At 39.2% G+C, this 25522-nt stretch overlaps 1 protein-coding gene across 1 annotated transcript in view; it reads right to left on the bottom strand.

Moving 5' to 3' along the window:
- LOC119524040 (pyruvate dehydrogenase E1 component subunit alpha, somatic form, mitochondrial-like) overlaps positions 1–25522 on the bottom strand; it is a 34368-nt gene that overhangs the window by 428 nt on the left and 8418 nt on the right. Inside the window, 10 exon segments of the mRNA XM_037822714.1 lie at positions 160–268; positions 1479–1546; positions 3232–3303; positions 3480–3635; positions 4443–4503; positions 4505–4533; positions 5334–5425; positions 6477–6603; positions 7427–7600; positions 8141–8200. Coding sequence (XP_037678642.1) covers positions 160–268; positions 1479–1546; positions 3232–3303; positions 3480–3635; positions 4443–4503; positions 4505–4533; positions 5334–5425; positions 6477–6603; positions 7427–7600; positions 8141–8200 — 948 coding nt within the window.

The following is a 25522-nucleotide window of genomic DNA, read 5'->3' as shown; positions in this document are numbered from 1 at the left end:
ATTTAAACACTTTGTATGACTAATATGCTGTGGTACTATGTAATTTCTCATTTACTTAGGTAGTTCAGTGCCCACCAGAAACTTCCTAATAAAGAATAATTTTGAGTAGGAGAGCCAACCTTTAAAACCTGACTTTTAAATCATCAAGAGTGACTGTACCTTTAATTCTTCAATACTGGCAAGATCACTGTTCACCATTCTATCCTTGAGAAGCATAATAGGATCACTCTTACTTCTCACTTCCTGAATTTCTTCTCGTGTGTGGTATCTGTAGGGATGGGAAACAGTTATAAATAGGTTAAGAACACTTCCAGTAAAGTAAAGACAGCTTTGTAAAATACAATATGGCATCAGCCTGTTGCTATGAAGTTAAAAAATGAAGGGACACATTAAATCCAACTTGAAATTGATTTTGGTGCTCAAAACACAAGAACTCAACATAATGTTTCATAAGCGCTGCATAGAAAACTGTACACTGGCAATTCACGCAGCCTTTCCAGCATTCTGACAACAGGAGCCACTGTTCTTTTTTAATTAGACATAAGGGTAGGAAGGAAGGGATGGAGCCTCTGTGTGTGGCAAATGACCCACCTTTTGAGCTCCTATATTGTCCATGGGGGGTGAGGAGGGGGCGGGCAGTGGCAGTGGAGTGGAGATATTTATAGCCTTTGAGGCATCAGAATGCCAAGCTGAAAACAAATATACTTTTTCTTTCTCCCTGAAGTCCCCAGAGAATTGTAGCCAGCAAAATTTTGGATACCAGGTTTTCCCATTCTCAGTTCTATAATACATCACTTAGAACCATTGCTTTTAGCATTACTTTATCATTTTTTAAAGAGTATTATACAACAGGCTGTTTTCCATTTACTTTGCTCTCTGCAAAATTTACCCTTAAAACACCATTCTACAAACAAGTTTGTTATGGTTTGAAACTGAATCTACTTCTTTCAACTGTCACATGCCATAGTTTCTGAGAAAAGTACACTCATCTTCCTAGTGTAACATCTTTTTCAACTGATACGTTTCAAAATACCGAATGCCTACTGTGCCTGTAAACCTCACTCCATACCAGCCAAAAGAACATTTTGAAAGTCTGATCCTCTTGAGGTGCCGTATATCTTGAGTATTGAATTTGGGGTAATGCCAAGTGCCCCCAAATATACTACCCTAACATCAGAATTGTTTTATGCAAAAAATTCTGTCTGCAATTAAGTTCCGTAATGCTGTTGTTTTTTAGTACTGCTCATGCTAACATTTACACATTACGTATTACAGATTTTCAGAATGCTTTCTATATTAAAGGCACTTTTCAGACTAAGACTTACAGAACTAACTACTTGATGTCAAGATAGCTAATTCCATGAATGAAGCCAACTAGTATTTGGCTTCAAAAGCAAATGTTTAAATGTTTTGCTTTTTAATGTGATTTCAAAGCACAGCCACTCTGGAAAGCATACTTGGCTTTCCCATCAGCATACCTGACTCCAGGATCACTCATACTATGTCCATGGTAACGGTAAGTCTGCAGCTCCATCAGTATGGGCCCCTAAAGCAGAGACAAAAGATTAAGGTGACCGGAGCTGTGCACCAACAATCCACAATCTCAAATGCACCTCTTTGCAGGATCAAATATATCCTCACTAGATCTTCTATAAAAGCAAGCTGAGCTCTCAAGAACTGCTTATTGGTTGACTGAGGAACTTAATAAAACAACTTGCCACAGCTTGTTTAGAATCAAAAAAGGCATTTAGCATGTTACAGAGCCTACTGACATTAAATTAAAAAAACACAAGTGAAGACAGAATTGACTATTAATTTCCTTAAATATGTAATTCTATAAAAATAGATCAGATTTAATTAAGAGGAATCTATTACAAAGCAGTGATGGCAGAGAGAGAGGTGATGGCTTCATCTTCAGGGTCAGTGGGCTGGCAACCAATCCTGCTTCACACAGATCTTGCTAGTGTGTAACAGGAAGGTGGCAGGGAACAAGGACCTGCTACCTAAAGCCCATGACTGCTGGGAGTTGGGCCAGCCTGGCTGTGCATCACCAAGTGGCTTGCTCATGTTATACTAGCCCACTTCCAGAAGACAAGATGGATCTAGGATCCCTGGGTAGTTTGGAATAGTTAAAAAGGAAGGGAAGGGTGGGGGTCTGGAGTCCAACTGCTTGGGTTCTAATCCTGGCTTTAATATATAGTAGCTGTGTGCCTGTCTTTCCTCATCTGCAAAATGGGCAGAACAGTACCTAACTCAGAGTTGTAAAGATAACATATAAAGTGCATCTCTTCTCATTTATGCCAGCCATTTGGAAGCCCATTTAGTCAGACTGGTGGTGATAAGGGGGTTTCCAGACCATCCCTAAATTCCAGGACAAGGCTTTGATAGGGTTAGGAAAGTAAACACATTCTATAAACTACTGACTTTTACACTAAGGTTAGATGCCACATTCTCTTCTGTTGAGGAATTAAGAGCTGATGTAGACTGCTTAGTGTACTGCAACCCATCTCCTTAGTCATGCTGTGTTTCATTTGCCTCCCTTTCTTGTTTAACTTCTCTACAATTGTCTCCCCACTTCACATCCTTTGCCCTTTCTGACACTTTCATCACTGCCAGCTAAATCTTACTTGCATTCCTGATCCCTCCCCTCACCCAACCACACACATGGTGTTATCACTGAAAGGTCAACCTCAGGGGCAGATTTTCTGGGCTGTGGAACACCGATTTAAACACTTCTGGGCCAATGTCACTGTTCCTCTCTCTCCACTACCACACACTGAAAGATAAAAGATTTTTAGGACCAAAACAGCAAGATAAAAATTACATAACCATAATATATAATTTATATGAAACAAACATATTAAATGTCTATTACATAAGCAATGCTCTGTGCTGGGCAGTGTGGGGATACGCAGTCTGTTCACTCAAAGGGCTTATGACTTATCAGAGAAAAGATGTAATTAACCACACCAAAAGGCAAAAGAGATCATGATGAAGATATAGACAAAATGCTGACGAAGCACTGGAAGACTGGAAGAAAAGATTTAACCCAAATGGGGGAGAATGTTTCCCCAAAGTGAACTACCAAGCCCATGCTTTGTTTAAACGAACCCAATTCACTTCCATCATCTCTGCTATCTTAAAAATCTCAAAGAGCAGCTACCCCTGAGCGCTATCATGGAAAAGGCATGATAAACCTCAAGACAGACACATGTCATTAGAAAATCTTACCTTTCCGGATCTGCAATGGGCAGCTGCAAACCTTGTTGCCTCCCGGACACACAGGATATCCATTCCATTTACCTGTTAAGAAACATGTAATGAGCAGAGCATAAATCAAACCAACCAAAACCACTGTAATTTTACATGATCAGTCCATGGACTAAGAAATTGAAATTCTTAAATTTTTCTAAAATTGTCAAGGGGTGTGTAACTGTCTAGCTAAGCAGGTGCAACCCTGGCTCTGTAAGTATCCTTACCCTTATCCCAGGAATAAAATCGCCTCTCTTATAATAATCAGTGCTGGCTGCTGCTCTCTCCACAGATGTTGCCATTCCATAGCGGTTATTCGCACAGATGAAAATGCAAGGTAATTTCCACAAAGCTGCCATATTGTAAGATTCAAATATCTGACCCTAGAAGTATTTATAAAAAGTTCAAGTGTTTTCATTTTGCTATTTTTCTCTAGACTCCATCATCATTAACAGGTGCTGTTCTACCTAGTAGAATAAGCTTTCATAAAGGATGAAAAGTCTCTTCTTAAACCAAGCACTGGGTGATGAGGGAAAGGAATGTTAAGTCTTTGGGGGACAGACAGGTGAAGCAGCGTAGCCTAAGGGAAGTGACAAACCAAATTTATACCACTTGTTTCTATGGGGCCATGCTAACAGTATAGAATACAATGGAAAAAAGATCAGCATACAAAAAATATTTGTGGCTTTCTAGCTTTGTTTTATTATAAATTCTGACCCTCTGGATAACTAGAGTCAACCTGTGTCTCAGAATCACCATCTAGAACAGTGCTATACAAAGTGTGGGCCATGGACAAGATAAGTGCAGAAAGTTAAGAATCAGGGTTTAAAAATTATTGTAAGTAGTTTACATTGCCATGGCACCCAAGTGAACAGTCTGTATATTACAGTACTGATTTCAATGTTGGTTTGCAATTGGTTAGAAATTTTAAATTAAAAAAAAAATTCTTTATCCCCAGGAGTTTGAAAAGCCCTGATGTAGAACAAAAGGAGAACTCCCTCATAGGAATACACCTCTATAAAGCTCTCGTAAAAATGTGCCAAGACATTATAAGTCTCTAATTTGGCCATAAAACCAAATTTTAGTTTGCCATATAAATTTCTATTTCAACTAATAAGTAATATACTACTTCTTTACAAATTCATCAACTACGAATATTCAACAATATGGAAATAAAACTACATGCTTACCTGATTAGCAGCACCATCACCATATAAAGTCAGACAAACCTCATCTTTTCCATTATACTTAGGCCAGAGCAATTCCAGCTCCCAGGGGCACCTAACATTGAGAACCACAGAAATCCGTGAGGAGAGAAATTAATGCTCTGAATTTTAACTCCTGGCCAGAATTTGGGCTAGAAATTTGTTACTACAAATACTTCCTACCTGAACCCCATCTCTCTGCTTACCCCGTCACCAATATTGTGAAGACATCAGTAAAGTAACAGGAACAAACATGATATTCTATTTCAACTATCAAGCAATAACATTTCTGTACTCCAAAATTCAACTACTAATCCTAAACAGTCCAAAAATAAAACCTAGGGTATTTTGGGTTTCTTTTGTTTTTAAACAGGTAAAAGAATTCTAATTTATTAGAAAGCAAAACGAATGCTCTAGATAAAATTTTATGCTGTTAATTCTTGATTATTCTGTAATAATGGAAGCAAAAAGAATTTCTGAAGCTGGCTTTGGATTGTAAATAGGCCTCTGAGATCACAATCATCTGCCTCTTCTAGTTTGGCACCTGTCTTAGCTAAACTCATGCAACCATCTGATAAATGTACTTCAAAATAAATGAAAAGGTAAAAGTATAGCTCGACTGCTTGGGGCTCCTGCTTATAAAAAATAAACTACTAAAATGAAAAATTTCATATCACCTAAATTTACTTATTACATGATCAAATGGTAGAGTATGAAGTAACAGGTTTTTAAAAACAAACCAAGCCCCAAAGGTAAATACTTCAGAGATAAGTTCTCTGGGGGATGTGCAATTTTTGTGAAGACATCAGCCACGGCCAAACCTAGGAAGGCCCGACAATCCTCATCCTCATTAGGGCCATAAACAGTTAAGACTACCTGAGCCCCGACAATGCCATTACCCCCACAGAAGTTCTTGGCATACATATGCATTGATCCTCCTTTTCTTTTAGCACAACCTCCTCTTCGTCCTAGAAATGGCAGAAAATATTCATCAAAAAGCAAATACACGAAACCAACCAACCAACCCACACCCCAAGTATTTACTCAGAAGTCTCAACTCTGAGGCTGATTCAATGATGCAAGCATCTGTCCCTCTGTGCAAACATATGTTCTGCCCGTCTCCCTGTCCTTTTAAATGAAGAGCAGTCTAGTTCCCTGACCTTGACCTTTCCTGATGCTTCCTTCCCTCCACTGAGTTTCCTTCAGATGCCGGCAATGGTACCCTGGACTTTTGAAATTTACAAACATTTCTGATTGCTGCTGCATTGGTACCTTAAACAGTTTAAGACTAAAGGGGGAAAAAGAAAAAGGGAATATTAAGAGTCCTAGAATTTAAATTACACACCTTAATGTACTTTTACCCAATTTACTTTCTACAGCCGATTTCTGTTGGCATGCTCAAGTGAGGAAAGAAATAAACACTATCCAGATTTAGCTGACCTTTTCAAACATTCATGTAAAGGGCCAGATAACATCAAAAATGGTCAATTCACTCAAAAGAACAAGAGGTACCAGAACACTAAAAGGGAGTTTTGTTTGTTTATAACCCAGGAATTATGAGGCCATAAACACAGAAGCCATAAATTCCTAGATAAGACATACACATTCCTAAACACGCTAGCCATCTGTACTAAACTACTCTTAGCTATGTATCAGTAACTTCAGATATATGTTTTATGATCTTGCAGACCCTGACTTGGCTCTGTGACTGTTTTGTTCTCACCCTATATAACCCTCTGTAACCCACAAGGCAGAGCGCTGCTCTGAACTTCTGCAGCTGCCCAGGACCAGCTTCCTGGTCTGTAAGTTCTCTAATAAAGTGGTACTATTTTGCTATACAGAGTGGCCTGCTTCATTTTTCAGTCTTAAGTGCCCATTGAACCTAGGCATAACCTATTCTGTAGGATCATGGCCAGACAAAAAAGGTTTTAATATTAATGCATAGCACTGAGCATCTTAATGGGAGAGAAGTGAAAACTTAATTCATTTATTTCACCTTTTTGTAAATCAATAGCAAACCTGTAAGCTCTGTGAGAATTTCTCGGACTGAAAGTCCACGAGCAAAGGTAAAGCCATGAGCCCGGTAAGCTGTAATGAGATGATCTGTGGGATTTATTCCAGCCTCGAGGCCCACACAGCAAGCTTCCTGCATTAAAGAAGAAACAGTAAATAACCATGATACACATTTCTAGATAAAGGATTTCCCAGACTATTATGAAACATTTGGGCTATTAGAACTCTTCATTAATAACCATAGAAAGTGGTTTCTTTTTCCATCAAAAACATTATTGAAGAGTAAGGCCCAAACCAGAAGCCAAAAAAAGGCAACCCACAGATGTAATGTTTACTTTAGCCTGCCTAGTGATTGATTACAAAAAAAAAACTGAATCGGATGTCAACACTAAAATAGTGGGAGAATTTCACATAAGAATCTAGACTTCTGTCGTTTTTGAAGAAATAAAAACTTGGGAGCATTAACCCCATATATCCACATGGCACCAATTGGCTACAAATGAGTGGGAGATGCCTCTCTGGGTGGACTAGGCCCATCCAGTGGACCACTAATCCCAGTCACCATGCTCTTTTTTTTTTTTGCACAACTGGACTTCTTTGCTCATTTACTTTACCTGTTTGACCCTGTAGGCATCTGAATTTGTAACCCTTGGCCTAAAACAATGAAACAAAAAAACGGTAACAAAGACCCCTTTCTCCCCAAACTGTATATACAGTACAGATGATCACCATGCCATAAAGTTTTAAATAGTAAAATTCTACCAGGTACAGGAAATCAGCAATGCTATGTGTGAATAAATTCTTTAGCTTAAGCCTCATAGCAGGTTTTAGCATTCTAATTTTTATTCTACTATATCAGCCTTAAATCCTTCTTCTGCCTAAGGCAGGGTAAAAGCAAATAAACACCATACTTAAATATCTAAATGACATGGTTTTATTATAAAACTACCACTCACCTGACCATCTCACAAATGACAGAAACCACGAATAATTTTCTGTTTATACAACTGATCTGCCTTTAACTCCATTCGGCGAATAGTCTGCATCACCCTGTAGTATCTGAGCCCATCCTCTCTGGTGAGCACAGTTGTGATAGGAGGGCCCTCTTCCAACCGATGAAGGTCACATTTCTGAAATGGAATGAAGAATTTGTCTTCCATTATTACACTGACAACACTGTCAGCCCATTCTAACATCTAACTCAATCTCAAATAATGTTTAATGCAAAAAAGAACAAAGGAGTACATTTCATATTGCTTCTGCTTCCTTAAATCTATGAAACTCACTGTGCAAAATGATGGAGTTTTGTGGCAAGGAAATCTTTCCATTTTTTAATTTGACTTTCATTGAAAACCTCTAGAAGTCAATTGATCTATAGTTGAAAAACAAACTTTCAAAGAAACATTCTAAGAGTTTTCTCATTCAAATTTTTCACTGAGTCACATTCTAAACTTTGGAATAACTGCTTACTCTTCTTTAGCTCTCCCCTAGGAAACACAAGCAAATGGCTAAAAACAATAAATCCTAATTTTTGCAAATAACTCTGAACCTAGATTCTGGAACATTAAGAAACTGGTGAAAAAGCCCAAATATCAAATGTTCTATTCCAAAGGTAAAACTATATATCAAAGTATGGGAAAATTATTAATGCAAAGTAAAACACCTCTTACCTTAATTTCAAATGTAGCATCATTTGCAAAGTTCCAGGATGCCACCAGCACTCTGCTAGCCTTGAAAGACCAGAACGTATAAATAAATAAGTACTTTTTTCATTGTCAGTTATTATTAATCAGTTATCAGGATGCAGTCATGGAACTTTAATAAGCCGCAACATATTCTTGGGCTTATCTTCCATTCTGTTCCTTGTGTTGGCATCTTCCTTGTTTTCCAAAATAAATCCACGAGGTACCATTGTACCTTCACCTGAAGGCAAACAGCAGAAAGAGAAAGGAGACCAAAACCAAACCCATCCACTAAGTCACTTGGTTTTCAAAGTATTATGGCTGAGAATGTAATTAAATGAATGGCTAAACTGAAGAGACTAGATGATCTGTGGGCTTTGCCTATGCTATTCTTATCATCATCAGATACAATTTTCTAGCAAGCTAAAAAGTTTCCCTTTCAGAATTAGACTTCCAATAAAACTATGATTTCATCCCAATTCCAGATAAATTTCACTTTTCTATGAAATGGATTTATAAGAAAAAAATATTTGAAACTACTTGAAGTAATGTGATAAATACATTATTGAGAAATATTCAAGACAAGACATTTGGCATTCCCTGACTTTAAAACTATGGACTTGAGAGATGTTTTAGCATTTGAACGCCTCAACCTAGGGTGGGATGCTCCTAGAGTCCCTGAAGGGAAAAGTGTTCTCCAAAAATGTGTTACCATCTTGATGTTTGGTGGCTGTCATAGCTTGGGTAATAAAAAACTGGGGAAATGTTTCCTTTTCACCCTTAAATTAAATATTACTGTTCACACCAAAAGTATTCTAGGGGATAGTGAAGGTCCAGGCTAGACCACAAAAATGTAACCTATTAGTATTGAGGTACTATTTTAGCTATAGCCACATTCTGGATTATATACTCTTCTGACAAGTTTTCACACACTGAAATGTAAACCAGAGTAATTTCTTTTCATGGAGACTTGAAGCATATTTATCAATTCCTACAAAAAGTACTTTTGATGTGTTCACATAGTGTATTCCCTTACCACCCACCTTCTAAGACTGCATGTGATCTTGGTAAGAAGGGTTAAGATTTACCTGCTATGCGTATCTCCAAGTGTACTTATTTCTTCATCTATCAGTATATCATTGTCTGATAAAGCCAACAAAGATAATGAGACTGCTGGAGGAAAAAAGTTTAAATTCTAGATTTATTCTAATTTAGAATAAATTCTAAATTATTTCAGTTAAGTTAGAGGCAGAGAAAGTCCATTCACATATTCTAAGTGAAGAAAATTTAAGAATTTGGGAAGAAGCAAAGCCGAGAGGAGTAAGGTAGGACATAAAAGATTACACTTGAAAATTGTGAAATGGAGATATCATTTGGGGCAGGTAATAAGTTGTTTCATAGGTGTCAGAAATATTTATTGTACTGCAAAATAAATTTCCAGATACAACTACAGAAACTACATTTCTGAAAAGGATTTAAAACTAGAGACGAAGTCAGCCAGGGAAAAGTAACAGTAATGGACAAAAGGTAAATCCTTCTTTACCTATGCTAAGGTAGAAATAATGAAGAATGTTATTAGTGCTACATAATAAAGAGCAGGAAGGTAAGGACAAAAATTATGGCTGCAAGAAAGCTACTTAAATACTTTCTACCCTTGTTTCACTTTTTCCAATGAAGCGCAGCAAAAACAAGAACCACCACTGATGTAGTGGGTGAAAAGAGCCAGGTTAAATTAAAGAAGCTAAAAGTCATATCAGAACTGTGAACATTACCTAAATTGAGGTTGGTTCAAGACACCTTTATCCTTATTTTCTTTGGAGAGCCATAAAACAGTTCTGTGGAGGGGGGAGAAGATGGTGGCATAAAGAGGAGGTAAGATACCTTTATCCTTATTTTCTTTGGAGAGCCATAAAACGATTCTCTGGAGGGGGAAGAAGATGGCGGCATACAGAGGAGTGGAAGTTAGTTAGTCCCCCTGGAACAACTAATAAACAACCAGGAACAACTAGTAAATAATCTGGAATAACTGCTGGGGGACAACTGTGACTGTCCACACATCGTACACCAACCTGGAGTGGAAGGAACGTCTGAGATAGCACCATAAAATCTGTAAGTAAAAACTGCAGACCCAAGCCAGGAGCCCCCCTCCCCCCACAGCAGCCCGAGCTGCAAAACCTCACTGTAGTAGAAAGCAGCACTCTTTGAACAAGCAAATATACCTCAGTCCAGCTACAACTGGGGTTTTAATTAACAAATGTACAGTGCTCAATTCAAGCTACACATCCCCAACAAGCAGACAGAGGCTTTTAGTGACAACTGACCTTAAAGAGACAGATGACTTCTCTGTCCTGAGAGAGGGAGCCCAGAGGACCAGGTGCTATCTCTGGCTGATGGGTGAAACTGGGGGGGCGCAGGGGGAGAGGACTGGCCCTGAAAGGGGGCTTTCTGTCCCTTTTTCTCTCTCTCAACCTGAGCAGCTCAGTGGAGAAAGCCTCAGCCATTTTCAATTCACAGCACTCTGATCCAGACAAGGGTAGAGACAGCAGAGCCAGAGAGAAAAGAACCTATTTAAATGCAGATGATAACTCCCTGGGGGTTTATCTTCCCTAAGAGGAAGGAGGTGGTACCCAGCTCTACTACCCACCTTCCATTCAGGGTCAGACCCCAGAGCCTGGGGGAAAACAAAGCAGAAATTAAGCAGGCCACACCTCCTTACACCAGTCAGGAGCGACAGGCTGACAGGCGCCACCTGCTGGGCAGGTAAGGAAAAGCACAGCAGCCTGAGGCCTCACAGGGTGTGCCAATCTTCTAAGACACACCCTCAGGGAAACCTGATACTGAATACTGCTTCCGTCTGAGACCTGAGACCCTTCTGGTCTGGGAAAACCTGACTAGGGTAACCAAGGAAACCAGATGCCTACACAACAGAAAACTACAACCTACACTATGAAAAATGAAGTTATGGTCCAGTCAAAGGAACAAAACTTACACTGCAACTGAGATACAGGAATTGAAACAACTAATGCTAAATCCATTCGAAAAGTTTAGGGAAGACATGGCAAAAGAGATGAAGCATATAATGAAAACACTGGGCGTACATAAGATTGAAAGCGAAAGTTTGAAAAAACTGGCAGAATCTATGGAAATGAAAGGCACAACACAAGATGAAAGACACAATGAAGATATACAACAGCAGATCTCAAGAGGCAGAAGAAAACACTCAAGAACTGGAGAACAAGACACCTGAAATCTTACACACAAAAGAACAGATAGGGAAAAGAATGGAAAACTATGAGCAACGTCTCCAGAAGCTGAATGACAACACAAAATGCATGAATGTACGTGTCATGGGTGTCCCAGAAGGAGAAGAGAAGGGAAAAGGGGCAGAAGCAATAATAGAGGAAAAAGTTAACAAAAATTTCCCATCTCTTATTAAAGACATAAAATTACAGATCCAAGAAGCGCAGCATACCCCAAACAGAATTGATCTGAATAGGCCTACACCAAGACACTTAATAATCAGATTATCAAATGTCAAAGACAGAGAGAGAATCCTGAAAGCAGCAAGAGAAAAGCGATCCATCACATACAAAGGAAGCTTGATAAGACTATGTGCAGATTCTCAGTAGAAACCATGGAGGCAAGAAGGAAGTGGTGTGATACATTTAAGATACTGAAAGAGAAAAACTGCCAACCAAGAATTCTTTATCCAGCAAAACTGTCCTTCAAATATGAGGGAGAGTTTAAAATATTCTCTGACAAACAGACAATGAGAGAGTTTGTGAACAAGATATCTGCTCTACAGGAAATACTAAAGGGAGCACTACAGACAGATAAGAAAAGACAGGAGAGGTTTGGAACACAATTTTGTGTGATGGTAGCACAGCGATGTAAGTACACTGAACCAAGATGACTGTGAGCATGGTTGAAGGAGGAAGGTTAGGACCATGTGGGACACCATAAGGAAACAGGAAAGATAAATACTGGGACTGTATAACTCAGGGAAACCTCAAGTGCTCAACAACTGTGATAAAATGTACAAATATGTTTTTACATGAGGGAGGACAAATGAATGTCAACCTTGCAAGGTGTTAAAAATAGGGCGGCCTTGGGGGAAAAATACAATCAATGCAAACCTGAGACTATAACTAACAGAAACATTTCATTATGCTTCCTTTAATGTAACAAAGGCAATATACCAAAGCTAAATGCATACAAAAGGGGGGCATAGTGGAAGGGTATGAGACTCTTGGCATTGGTGATGTTGTCTGACTCTTTATTCTACTTTAGTTTAATGCTATCTTTCCTTTTGTTGCTTCCTAGCTCTTTTTTCCTCGCTTTCTTTTTTCTTTCTCTTTTGTGTCTCTACCTTCTTTGACTCTTCCTCCTGCTTTGTGGAAGAAATGGAGATGTCCTTATGTAGATAGTGGTGACGGTGATGAATACATAAATACGTGACTATACAGGGAATTATCAACTGTTTACTTAGGACAGAATGTATGGTGTGTGAACAAAACCGTCTTTAAAAAAAATGGGATGATGAAGAAACCTTGAGGGCACTATATTGAGTGAAATAAGTCAGACACATCAGGACAAATATTGCACGGTCTCACTGATATAAATTGATTATAATATGTAAACTCATAGACATGAAATATATGTTACCAGGATACAGAACAAGGCTCAAGAATGGGGAGTGGTTGCTTATAATGAGCAAAATGTTCAACTAGGTTGAAATTAAATGTTCGGAAACAGACAAAGATAATGGTAGCACACTGTGAGAATAACAGTGTTGAATGGTGTGTGAATGTGGCGGAAAGGAGAAGCTCGGAGTCACATATGTCACCAGAAGGAAAGTTGGAGGTTAAAAGATGGGGATGTATAAAACAGTGAATCTTGTGGTGGGCAATGTCCGTGATTAACTATACAAATATTAGAAATCTCTTTCATGAACTAGAACAAATGTATGACACTATAACTAGAAGTTAATAATAGAGGGGCATATAGGGAGAAAAGTGTAACTATTGCAAACTATATACTACAGTTAGTAGTATTATAACATTCTTTCATCAACAGTAACAAATACACTTTACCAATACTATGAGCCAATAACGGAGGCGGGGATGGTTAGGGGTATGGGAGGATTTGAGTTTCCTTTTTTTTGTCTCATGTAGTGAAAATGTTCTAAAAATTGAAAAAAATTAATTGTGGTGATGAGTGCACAGCTGTATGATGGTACCATGGGCTACTGATTGTACACTTTGGATCTTTGGATAATTGTACAATATGTGAACAATCTCAATAAAAAAACTGTTACATGGAATTCCTCTTTGACAGAGTCCATGGATAACCCATTCAAATTTTGAAAAAAAAAATAAAAAATAAAAACTTTTAAGTTCTTAAACAGGGAGCCTTTGTCATGAAAGAGGAAAAAGATTTCAAAAATTCCAGGTTCTATCAGTGCTAATTAAAAATTTTAACTACTACTTAAAAACCAAAGATACTGATAAGACCTCACAAAAATGTGTAACACAAGGGGTCATAACAGAAATACAAGCAATAAAACAAACAGTTAAGTTTTAAAATGCAGTTCAATCTTCTGTGAAATAAGAACTTTGAAAAATATCCTCATTCAAAGATGAAATCACAAGTTAAGAACTCAAAATAACTTTAATTTTAATCTGCTTTAATTTTAGAGATTCTCAGCTTTCTATATGCGGGAGCTAACATCCAGCTTCTGAAGGTTTTTCCTGGTTAGATGAAGGGAGGCAAAGAGAGGGAGAGAAGAGTGGGAGAATGCTACTCTCCTAACCACAAATGCTCTCAAATAATAATAAATGAACACCATAATAAATTACATTATTATTTCTACTTAGGTTCTATAAGATGCTAATCACTACACTTAACTTGAAGTCACATAATGAGTTACAAGTTAAATTCCTTAAACCTGTTTTTATTTCTTATGCTTAGACAGACACTGGTGGTTTCTTTCTTGAGGAGACCAACATCTGCTATTTTGGCTTAATTTTAAAGACTTTTGCAAACCAAAGTCTCAAATCCAGAACTACTGGGAACATGGTATGCTGTGGAACAAGAAACTTTTCAAGTTCATGGAAGACAAGTCTCCAGGTTTTTCAGCTAACAACAATCTTTCTAGCATTAACTACAGGTTTAAAAAAAAAAGTATAGGCCTATGTTGATTATAAAACAAACACTGAATAGGCTGTGTAAGAACAACTGAAACATAATGACAATGAATGAGCAAAAAAACACACTAGATGTAAGAACCAGAAGTGCGGTTAGCTCTCATCGATTATTACAGTTTATGGAAACACTGATTAGCTGCTTTGCTTTGTTGTGGGAAGGTGGCACTATAAAACAAGGCTTCAGCCCACTGACACATAATTTATAGTTACTCTGCTTCAAAGTATCTTTCAGTGTCTTAGTATAATTGCTGCCATATATACAGGCATAAAACAAACATGCAAACTAGCCAAAAGAGGGGTGGCTCAAAGAAAGGAAGGATAACTTCTTCCCTGTCTCTAACCCCCATAAGAAAATGTTAAGCAAAAGAGGAAGAAAATGCTACCCATCGGAATTCATTTCCACTATAATGGTCTTTGCTCTCAATAAGAATTTCTGGCTGAATGAAGTTATAGACCACTCTTGTTTCACCCAGTTAACAGACATTGTAACCCAAAACTCATTTCTGTTTGATATGGGCTGCATTGTATGATTTTTGAAGAGGCCCAAGTTTTATTGAGGTAAAGATGAAGTGCAACTTGTATTTCATGCAAACACATTACTGGAAGACTTGAAAACACAACCAAAAGTATTTTGGATAATTAAAGGAATTAGCCTCTGATTTTCTTTTTTTTTAAATCATCATTTTATTGAGATATATTCACATACCACTTAGTCATACAAAACAAATCGTACTTTCAATTGTTTACAGTACCATTACATAGTTGTACATTCATCACCTAAATCAATCCCTGACACCTTCATTAGCACACGCACAAAAATAACAAGAATAATAATTAGAGTGAAAAAGAGCAATTGAAGTAAAAAAGAACACTGGGTACCTTTGTCTGTTTGTTTCCTTCTCCTATTTTTCTACTCATCCATCCATAAACTAGAAAAAGTGGAGTGTGGTCCTTATGGCTTTCCCAATCCCATTGACACCCCTCATAAGCTACATTTTTATACAACTGTCTTCGAGATTCATGGGTTCTGGGTTGTAGTTTGATACTTTCAGGTATCCACCACCAGCTACCGCAATTCTTTAGAACCTAAAAAGGGTTATCTAAAGTGTGCGTAAGAGTGCCCACCAGAGTGACCTCTCGGCTCGTTTTCGAATCTCTCTGCCACTGAAGCTTATTTCATTTCCTTTCACATCCCCCTTTTGGTCAAGAAGATGTTCTCTGTCCCACGATGCCGGGTCTACATTCCTCCCCGGGAGTCATATTCCACGTTGCCAGGGAGATTCACTCCCCTGGGAGTCGGATCCCACGTAGGGGGGAGGGCAGTGATTTCACCTTTCAAGTTGGCTTAGCCAGAGAGAGAGGGCCACATCTGAGCAACAAAGAGGCATTCAGGAGGAGACTCTTAGGCACAAATATAGGGAGGCCTAGCCTCTCCTTTGCAGCAACCGTCTTCCCAAGGGTAAAACTTATGGTAGACGGCTCAACCCATCAAACCACCAGTCCCCTATGTCTGTGGTCATGTTAGCAACCATGGAGGTGGGGTAGGCGAATACCCCTGCATTCTCCACAGGCTCCTCAAGGGGGCACTACATCATTTTTTTCCTTGTTTTTCTTTCTTTCTTTTTTTTTTTTTTAACTTTCCCTTCTTTTTTAAATCAATTGTATGAAAAAAAGTTAAAAAGAAAACAAACATACAATAAAAGAACATTTCAAAGAGACCATAACAAGGGAGTAAGAAAAAGACAACTAACCTAAGATAACTACTTTACTTCCTACTTTTTCTTACTCTACCCCAAGAAAGTAACCTAATATAGCAACATTTCTGTGAACTTGTTCCTACTATATCCACCAGAAATTAACAGACCATAGTCATTTCTGGGCATCCCCAGAACGTTAAATACCTTATCTGTTCTTCTTGGAATATTGCTCCCCCTTCCGTAATTGCTCTCTATTGCTAGTTCCCCTACATTCTACATTATAAACCATTTGTTTTACATTTTTCAAAGTTCACATTAGTGGTAGCATATAATATTTCTCTTTTTGTGCCTGGCTTATTTCACTCAGCATTATGTCTTCAAGGTTCATCCATGTTGTCATATGTTTCACCAGATCGTTCCTTCTTACTGCCGCGTAGTATTCCATCGTGTGTATATACCACATTTTATTTATCCACTCATCTGTTGAAGGACATTTGGGTTGTTTCCATCTCTTGGCAATTGTGAATAATGCTGCTATGAACACTGGCGTGCAGATATCTGTTAGTGTCACTGCTTTCCGATCTTCCAGGTATATACCAAGAAGTGCAATCGCTGTATCGAATGGTAGCTCTATATCTAGTTTTCTAAGGAACTGCCAGACTGACTTCCAGAGTGGCTGAACCATTATACAGTCCCACCAACAATGAATAAGAGTTCCAATTTCTCCACATCCCCTCCAGCATTTGTAGTTTCCTGATTGTTTAATGGCAGCCATTCTAACCGGTGTTAGATGGTATCTCATTGTGGTTTTAATTTGCATCTCTCTAATAGCTAGTGAAGCTGAACATTTTTTCATGTGTTTCTTGGCCATTTGTATTTCCTCTTCAGAGAACTGTGTCTTCATATCTTTTGCCTATTTTATAATTGGGCTGTCTGTACTATTGTCATTGAGTTGTAGGATTTCTTTGTATATGCAAGATATCAGTCTTTTGTCAGATACATGGTTTCCAAAAATTTTTTCCCATTGAGTTGGCTGCCTCTTTACCTTTTCGAGAAATTCCTTTGAGGTGCAGAAACTTCTAAGCTTGAGGAGTTCCCATTTATCTATTTTCTCTTTTATTGCTTGTGCTTTGGGTGTAAAGTCTAGGAAGTGGCCTCCAAATACAAGGTCTTGAAGATGTTTACCTACATTATCTTCTAGGAGTTTTATGGTACTTTATTTTATATTGAGATCTTTGGTCCATTTTGAGTTAATTTTTGTGTAGGGGGTGAGGTAGGGGTCCACTTTCATTCTTTTGAATATGGATATCCAACTCTCCCAGCCCCATTTGTTGAAAAGACCATTATGACTCAGTTCAGTGACTTTGGGGGCCTTATCAAAGATCAGTCGGCCATAGATCTGAGGGTCTATCTCTGAATTCTCAATTCGATTCCATTGATCTATATGTCTATCTTTGTGCCAGTACCATGCTGTTTCGGCAACTGTGGCTTTATAATAAGCTTCAAAGTCAGGGAGTGTAAGTCCTCCCACTTCGTTTTTCTTTTTTAGAGTGTCTTTAGCAATTCGAGGCATCTTCCCTTTCCAAATAAATTTGATAACTAGCTTTTCCAAGTCTGCAAAGTAGGTTGTTGGAATTTTGATTGGGATTGCATTGAATCTGTAGATGAGTTTGGGTAGAATTGACATCTTAATGACATTTAGCCTTCCTATCCATGAACATGGAATATTTTTCCATCTTTTAAGGTCCCCTTCTATTTCTTTTAGTAGAGTTATGTAGTTTTCTTTGTATAGGTCTTTTACATGTTTGGTTAAGTTTATTCCTAGGTACTTGATTTTTATAGTTGCTATTGAAAACGGTATCTTTTTCTTGAGTGTCTCTTCAGTTTGTTCATTTCTAGCATATAGAAACATTATTGACTTATGTGCATTAATCTTGTATCCCGCTACTTTGCTAAATTTATTAGCTCTAGTAGCTGTATCGTCAATTTCCCAGGGTTTTCTAGATATAAGATCATATCGTCTGCAAACAATGACACTCTTACTTCTTCTTTTCCAATTTGGATGCCTTTTATTTCTTTGTCTTGCCGGATTGCCCTGGCTAGCACCTCCAGCACATTGTTGAATAACAGTGGTGACAGCGGGCATCCTTGTCTTGTTCCTGATCTTAGAGGGAAGGCTTTCAGTCTCTCACCATTGAGTACTATGCTGGCTGTGGGTTTTTCATATATGCTCTTTATCATGTTGAGGAAGTTTCCTTCAATTCCTACCTTTTGAAGTGTTTTTATTAAAAAGGGATGTGGGATTTTGTCAAATGCTTTTTCAGCATCTATTGAGATGATCAATTGATTTTTCCCTTTCGAATTTTTAATGTGTTGTAATACACTGATTGTTTTTCTTACATTGAACCATCCTTGCATGCCTGGAATGAACCCCACTTGATTATGGTGTATGATATTTTTAATGTGTCTTTGGATTCGATTTGCAAGTATTTTGTTGAGGATTTTTGCATCTATATTCATTAGGGAGATTGGCCGGTAGTTTTCCTTTTTTGTAGCATCTTTCCCTGGTTTTGGTATTAGATTGATGTTAGCTTCATAAAATGAGTTAGGTAGTGTTCCATTTTCTTCAATGTTTTGAAAGAGTTTGAGTAAGACTGGTGTCAGTTCTTTCTGGAAAGTTTGGTAGAAGTCCCCTGTGAAGCCATCTGGCCCTCGGCATTTATTTGTGGGAAGATTTTTGATGACTGATTCGATCTCTTTGCTTGTGATGGGTTGGTTGAGGTCTTCTATTTCTTCTCTGGTCAGTCTAGGTTGTTCATATGTTTCCAGGAAATTGTCCATTTCTTCTACATTGTCCAGTTTGTTGCCATACAGTTGTTCATAATATCCTCTTATAATTGTTTTAATTTCTTCAGGATCTGCAGTTATGTCACCTTTTTCATTCATTATTTTGTTTATATGGGTCTTCTCTCTTTTTGATTTTGTCAGTCTAGCTAGGGGCTTGTCAATCTTGTTGATCTTCTCAAAGAACCAACTTTTGGTGATATTTATCCTCTCTATTGTTTTTTTGTTCTCTATGTCATTTATTTCTGCTTTAATCCTTGTTATTTCTTTTCTTCTACTTGGTTTCGGATTGGTTTGCTGTTCATTTTCTAGCTTCTTCAGTTGATCCATTAGTTCTTTGATTTTGGCTCTTTCTTCCTTTTTAATATATGCGCTTAGTGCTATAAATTTCCCCCTTAGCACTGCTTTTGCTGCATCCCGTAGGTTCTGGTATGTTGTGTTCTCATTTTCATTCGTCTCTATATATTTAGCAATTTCTCTTGCTATTTCTTCTTTAACCCACTGATTGTTTAAGAGTGTGTTGTTTACCCTCCAGGTATTTGTGAATTTTCTAAGTCTCTAATGGTTATTGACTTCTAATTGTATTCCATTGTGGTCAGAGAATGTGCTTTGAATAATTTCAATCTTTTTAAATTTATTGAGGCTTGTTTTATGTCCCAGCATATGATCTATTCTGGAGAAAGTTCTGGGAGCACTAGAAAAGTATGTATATCCTGGTGATTTGGGATGTAATGTCCTGTATATGTCTGTTAAATCTAATTCATTTATCAGATTGTTTAGGTTTTCAATTTCCTTATTGGTCTTCTGTCTGGTTGATCTATCTATACGAGAGAGTGATGTGTTGAAGTCTTCCACAATTATTGTGGAAACATCAATTGCTTCCTTTAGTTTTGCCAGTGTTTCTCTCATGTATTTTGTGGCACCTTGATTGGGTGCATAGACATTTACGATTGTTATTTCTTCTTGCTGAATTGCCCCTTTTATTAGTATGTAGTGGCCTTCTTTGTCTCTCAAAACATTCCTGCATTTGAAGTCTATTTTATCTGAGATTAATATTGCTACACCTGCTTTCTTTTGGCTGTAGCTTGCATGAAATATTTTTTTCCATCCTTTCACTTTCAGTTTCTTTGCGTCCCTGTGTCTAAGATGAGTCTCTTGTATGCAACATATTGATGGTTCATTTCTTTTGATCCATTCCGCGAATCTATATCTTTTAATTGGGGAGTTTAATCCATTTACATTCAATGTTAAAACCGTGAAGGCATTTCTTGAATCGGCCATCTTATTCTTTGGTTTATGTTTGCCATATTTTTCCCTCTCTCTATTAATATCCTTTATTGTACCCATACCGAATCTCTTTAGTACTGAACCTTTCTCCAAGTCTCTCTGTCCTGTCTTTGTTTCTCTGTCTGTAGGGCTCCCTTTAGTATCTCCAGTAGGGCAGGTCTCTTGTTAGCAAATTCTCTCAGCATTTGTCTGTCTGTGAAAAATTTAAGCTCTCCCTCAAATTTGAAGGAGAGCTTTGCTGGATAAAGTATTCTTGGCTGGAAATTTTTCTCACTCAGAATTTTAAATATATCGTGCCACTGCCTTCTTGCCTCCATGGTGGCTGCTGAGTAGTCACTACCTAGTCTTATGCTGTTTCCTTTGTATGTGGTGAATTGCTTTTCTCTTGCTGCTTTCAGAACTTGCTCCTTCTCTTCTGTGTTTGCAAGTGTGATCAGTATATGTCTCGGAGTGGGTTTATTTGGATTTATTCTATTTGGAGTTCGCTGAGCATTTATGATTTGTGTATTTATGTTGTTTTGAAGATTTGGGAAGTTTTCCCCAACAATTTCTTTGAATACTCTTCCTAGACCTTTACCCTTTTCTTCCCCTTCTGGGACACCAATGAGTCTTATATTTGGACGTTTCATATTATCTATCATATCCCTGAGGTCCATTTCGAGTTTTTCAATTTTTTCCCCATTCTTTCTTTGATGCTTTCATTTTCCATTCTGTCACCTTCCAGGTCACTGATTCGTTGTTCAACTTCCTCTAGTCTTGTACTATGAGTGTCCAGAATCTTTTCAATTTGGTCAACAGTTTCTTTAATTTCCATAAGATCATCCATTTTTTTATTTAGTCTTGCAATGTCTTCTTTATGCTCTTCTAGAGTCTTCTTGATTTCCTTTATATCCCGTACTATGGTCTCATTGTTCATCTTTAGTTCTTTGAGTAGCTGCTCTAGGTGCTATGTCTCTTCTGGTATTTTGATTTAGGTGCTTGGGCTTGGGTTATCCATATCATCTGGTTTTTTCATATGCTTTATAATTTTCTGTTGTTTTTGGCCTCGTGGCATTTGCTGAACTTGATAGGGATCCTTTAGGGTTTGTAGACCTATTGAAGTCCTTATCTCTAATTTATCAGATCTACAGCTTCGTGGAGTACACTTTCTCTAACTAACCAGAAGGTTGCGTCCATGAGCCACCTGTTCTCCACAAGCCAGTTCTCCCCTGCTTAGCCTTTTTGGTGAGTGGGGGAGTGAGTCTTGTGGGGCCCATTTGGTGTACCAAGCTTGCGTGTGTAGTTGGTGTTGCCTGCCCTGTATGTGGGGCGTATTTCTGGACAGTCGGGGAGGGGGGGTGGACCTAACAATCAAATCTCCCTGGTGATCCTAGAGTTTTAAAGCTGCTGCAATAGTCTAATCCTTCAGTTCAGTCCTGCCACAGTTTGTCTCTGCCACTGACCCACAAGTCCTTGGTATTGGCGTATGGCTCCTGAGACTTGCAAGTGGGCCCCTCTTCCAGGCTGTGCACCCCGGGTCCTCTGTTGAGGGATGACTGTGCTATGTCACAGGTGAGTGCCGTCCCACCAGGGCAGTTCTGGGCTGCTGGGCTGTGTAGGGAGGCTCCCAGTCTGCTGAAATGATGGCTGAATGGGGCTTTGTTAATTCACCCTGCTCCACCTTCCCAACTCTGGGACAATCAGCTGAGGTTGCAGGGAAGGCTAATGTCCACAGCCAGTTTTGTGGTGTGTGCCTGTTATTTGAAGCACTTCCGTCACACTGGGTTGTGTGGGGCAGCTGTGGGCTATGGGGTTGGCGATGGGCAGGAGTGTTTCCTATCCACCAGGATGGTGGCTGTGAGCGGACACCCCCCTTTTCTTGGGAAGTTGTGGTTTTTAGTGAATTTTCTCGGCCACTGAATTATTGCCTTTTGTCTCAGAGCTCTCTTAGTTCTGCTCTTGACTTGATGTGCCCAAATTGAAAGTCTCTGAAGCTTTCTATATTGGGCTTCTTAGAGTAATTGTTTTAGAAAAAGAAAAAAGGATTAAAAAAAAATGGGCCCTCCTCAGAGATCTAATGGGTTATTGAAATGCTAAGAGACAAAGCAACCAGGGCCATTAAGGAAGGGTCCACAGGGCAGAGAGATCGGCTTTTCTTCGGGATTTGCATATGCGCCTTAGGGCCTGAGTTCCGCCCTTCCCCTTTCTGTGTTCACCAGAACTCCAAAAATCCTCTGCTTTTATTTTGGAGTTTTTCGTGTTGTTTTTTTTTTTTCTATGCCTGTCTCCTCTCTGCTGGGCTGGCTGCTCTCAGATTCTCTGGTGTCTGGTCTCAGTCTATCTATGGTTGGAGTCTGGATCAGTAGAATGAGTTTCCGTTAAGAGCAGCCACTGCAGTTCTCCCTTCTCCTTCTTGGAGCTGACAGCCCCTCCTCCCACGGGACTGAGCTTGGTAGGGAGGGGTGCGGGTCCCCTGGCCGCAAAAACACAGATTTCGCTGATCTCAGCAGTTCGACATTTTCATGAGTGTTATATGAAGTATGCCCAAAGACAGATTGCTCTGTGGTGTCCAGTCCACGCAGTTCCTGGATTTCTACCTACTTTCCTGGAGGAGTAACTAAAACATACAGCTCACCAGTCTGCCATCTTGCCCCGCCTCCTAGCCTCTAATTTTAAATGTCATCTCTCTGTTCATGGAAGGCAGGTAATTTGTAAAACCACACACACATTTTTTCATTTTCCTGTAGATTAATTCTATAAAGGTTCTTTCTTAATACAGTCCTTCAGATTTAAAATATAGTACTTAAAAACAAAGTAGTACTTTGCAACCATTTTGAAAGAAATAAGTGAATTGAAAGTCAAATGGCTGCTAAAAGGTAAGTAAAAGAAAATTTTTAAGTAGCTAAATAAATAAATGCTTTTAACACCTTACTTCACTAGCAGCTCCATAGAGCAGCAGTAGTTAGGGAGAATGAAAACATTTCAAAGTCAACTCTTCAACATCTTTTTGAGTCTCTGCAGTCACTATACAAACTATTTCAAACTACAATTTCAAACCAAACACAATGTGATGAGAAAATGGCAATATGCAGGCCTGAGATAAATCTCTGTGTCTCCCCAGTTTTAAGAGGGGGAGAAAAAAAAGAAAAGGAAAAATCTGAAGAGTCCTCAGAGGTAAGATAGGAGGAATAACTTTAGACAGAAGATACACCTGTCCAAATAACTACCTAACCCTTTACCCTTCCTCCCTCCCTTCACTGAGTGACAGATGGTGCTACTATAGTTCTGATGATGTAAGTTTACCTAATTTGCTTGAATCACTACTTGTTCTTTATCATCAGGATTTTAAAATACTATGCAAAGAAGATGGCAGACTGGTGAGCTGTATGTTTTAGTTACTCCTCCAGGAAAGTAGGTAAAAAGCCAGGAACTGCGTGGACTGGACACCACAGAGCAATCTGTCTTTGGGCATACTTCATACAACACTCATGAAAACGTGGAACTGCTGAGATCAGCGAAATCTGTAAGTTTTTGCGGCCAGGGGACCCGCGCCCCTCCCTGCCAGGCTCAGTCCCGGGGGAGGAGGGGCTGTCAGCTCCAGGAAGGAGAAGGGAGAATTGCAGTGGCTACTCTTATCGGAAACTCATTCTACTGATTCAAACTCCAACCATAGATAGACTGAGACCAGACACCAGAGACTCTGAGAGCAGCCAGCCCAGCAGAGAGGAGACAGGCATAGAAAAAAAACAACACGAAAAACTCCAAAATAAAAGCAGAGGATTTTTGGAGTTCTGGTGAACACAGAAAGGGGAAGGGCGGAGATCAGGCCTTGAGGCGCATATGCAAATCCCGAAGCAAGGCTGATCTCTCTGCCCTGTGCACCTTTCCTTAATGGCCCTGGTTGCTTTGTCTATTAGCATTTCAATAACCCATTAGATCTCTGAGGAGGGCCGTTTTTTTTTTTTTTTAAATCCTCTTTGCTTTTTCTAAAACAATTACTCTAAGAAGCTCAATACGGAAAGCTTCAAAGAATTGAAATTTGGGCACGTCAAGTCAAGAGCAGAACTAAGAGAGCTCTGAGACAAAAGGCAATAATCCAGTGGCTGAGAAAATTCACTAAACAACACAACTTCCCAAGAAAAGGGGGGTGTCCACTCACAGCCACCATCCTGGTGGACAAGAAACACTCCTGCCCATCGCCAGCCCCATAGCCCAGAGCTGCCCCAGACAACCCAGTGTGACGGAAGTGCTTCAAATAACAGGCACACACCACAAAACTGGGCGTGGATATTAGCCTTCCCTGCAACCTCAGCTGAATGTCCCAGAGCTGGGAAGGGGGAGCAGTGTGAATTAACAGAGCCCCATTCAGCCATCATTTCAGCAGACTGGGAGCCTCCCTACACAGCCCAGCAGCCCAGAACTGCCCTGGGGGGACGGCACTCACCTGTGACATAGCACAGTCATCCCTCAACAGAGGACCCGGGGTGCACAGCCTGGAAGAGGGGCCCACTTGCAAGTCTCAGGAGCCATACGCCAATACCAAAGACTTGTGGGTCAGTGGCAGAGACAAACTGTGGCAGGACTGAACTGAAGGATTAGACTATTGCAGTAGCTTTAAAACTCTAGGATCATCAGGGAGATTTGATTGTTAGGGCCACCCCTCCTCCCCGACTGCCCAGAAACACGCCCCACATACAGGGCAGGCAACACCAACTACACACGCAAGCTTGGTACACCAATTGAGCCTCACAAGACTCACTCCCCCACTCACTAAAAAGGCTAAGCAGGGGAGATCTGGCTTGTGGAGAACAGGTGGCTCGTGGACGCCACCTGCTGGTTAGTTAGAGAAAGTGTACTCCACGAAGCTGTAGATCTGATAAATTAGAGATAAGGACTTCAATAGGTCTACAAACCCTAAAAGAACCCTATCAAGTTCAGCAAATGCCACGAGGCCAAAAACAACAGAAAATTATAAAGCATATGAAAAAACCAGACGATATGGATAACCCAAGCCCAAGCACCCAAATCAAAAGACCAGAAGACACACAGCACCTAGAGCAGCTACTCAAAGAACTAAAGATGAACAATGAGACCATAGTACGGGATATGAAGGAAATCAAGAAGACCCTAGAAGAGCATAAAGAAGACATTGCAAGACTAAATAAAAAAATGGATGATCTTATGGAAATTAAAGAAACTGTTGACCAAATTAAAAAGATTCTGGACACTCATAGTGCAAGACTAGAGGAAGTTGAACAACGAATCAGTGACCTGGAAGATGACAGAATGGAAAATGAAAGCATAAAAGAAAGAATGGGGAAAAAAATTGAAAAACTCGAAATGGACCTCAGGGATAT

This window comes from Choloepus didactylus, chromosome Y (assembly GCF_015220235.1).
Source record: "Choloepus didactylus isolate mChoDid1 chromosome Y, mChoDid1.pri, whole genome shotgun sequence".
In the NCBI taxonomy this organism is placed as follows: domain Eukaryota; kingdom Metazoa; phylum Chordata; class Mammalia; order Pilosa; family Megalonychidae; genus Choloepus; species Choloepus didactylus.
This window is presented reverse-complemented; position numbering and strand designations above follow the sequence as displayed.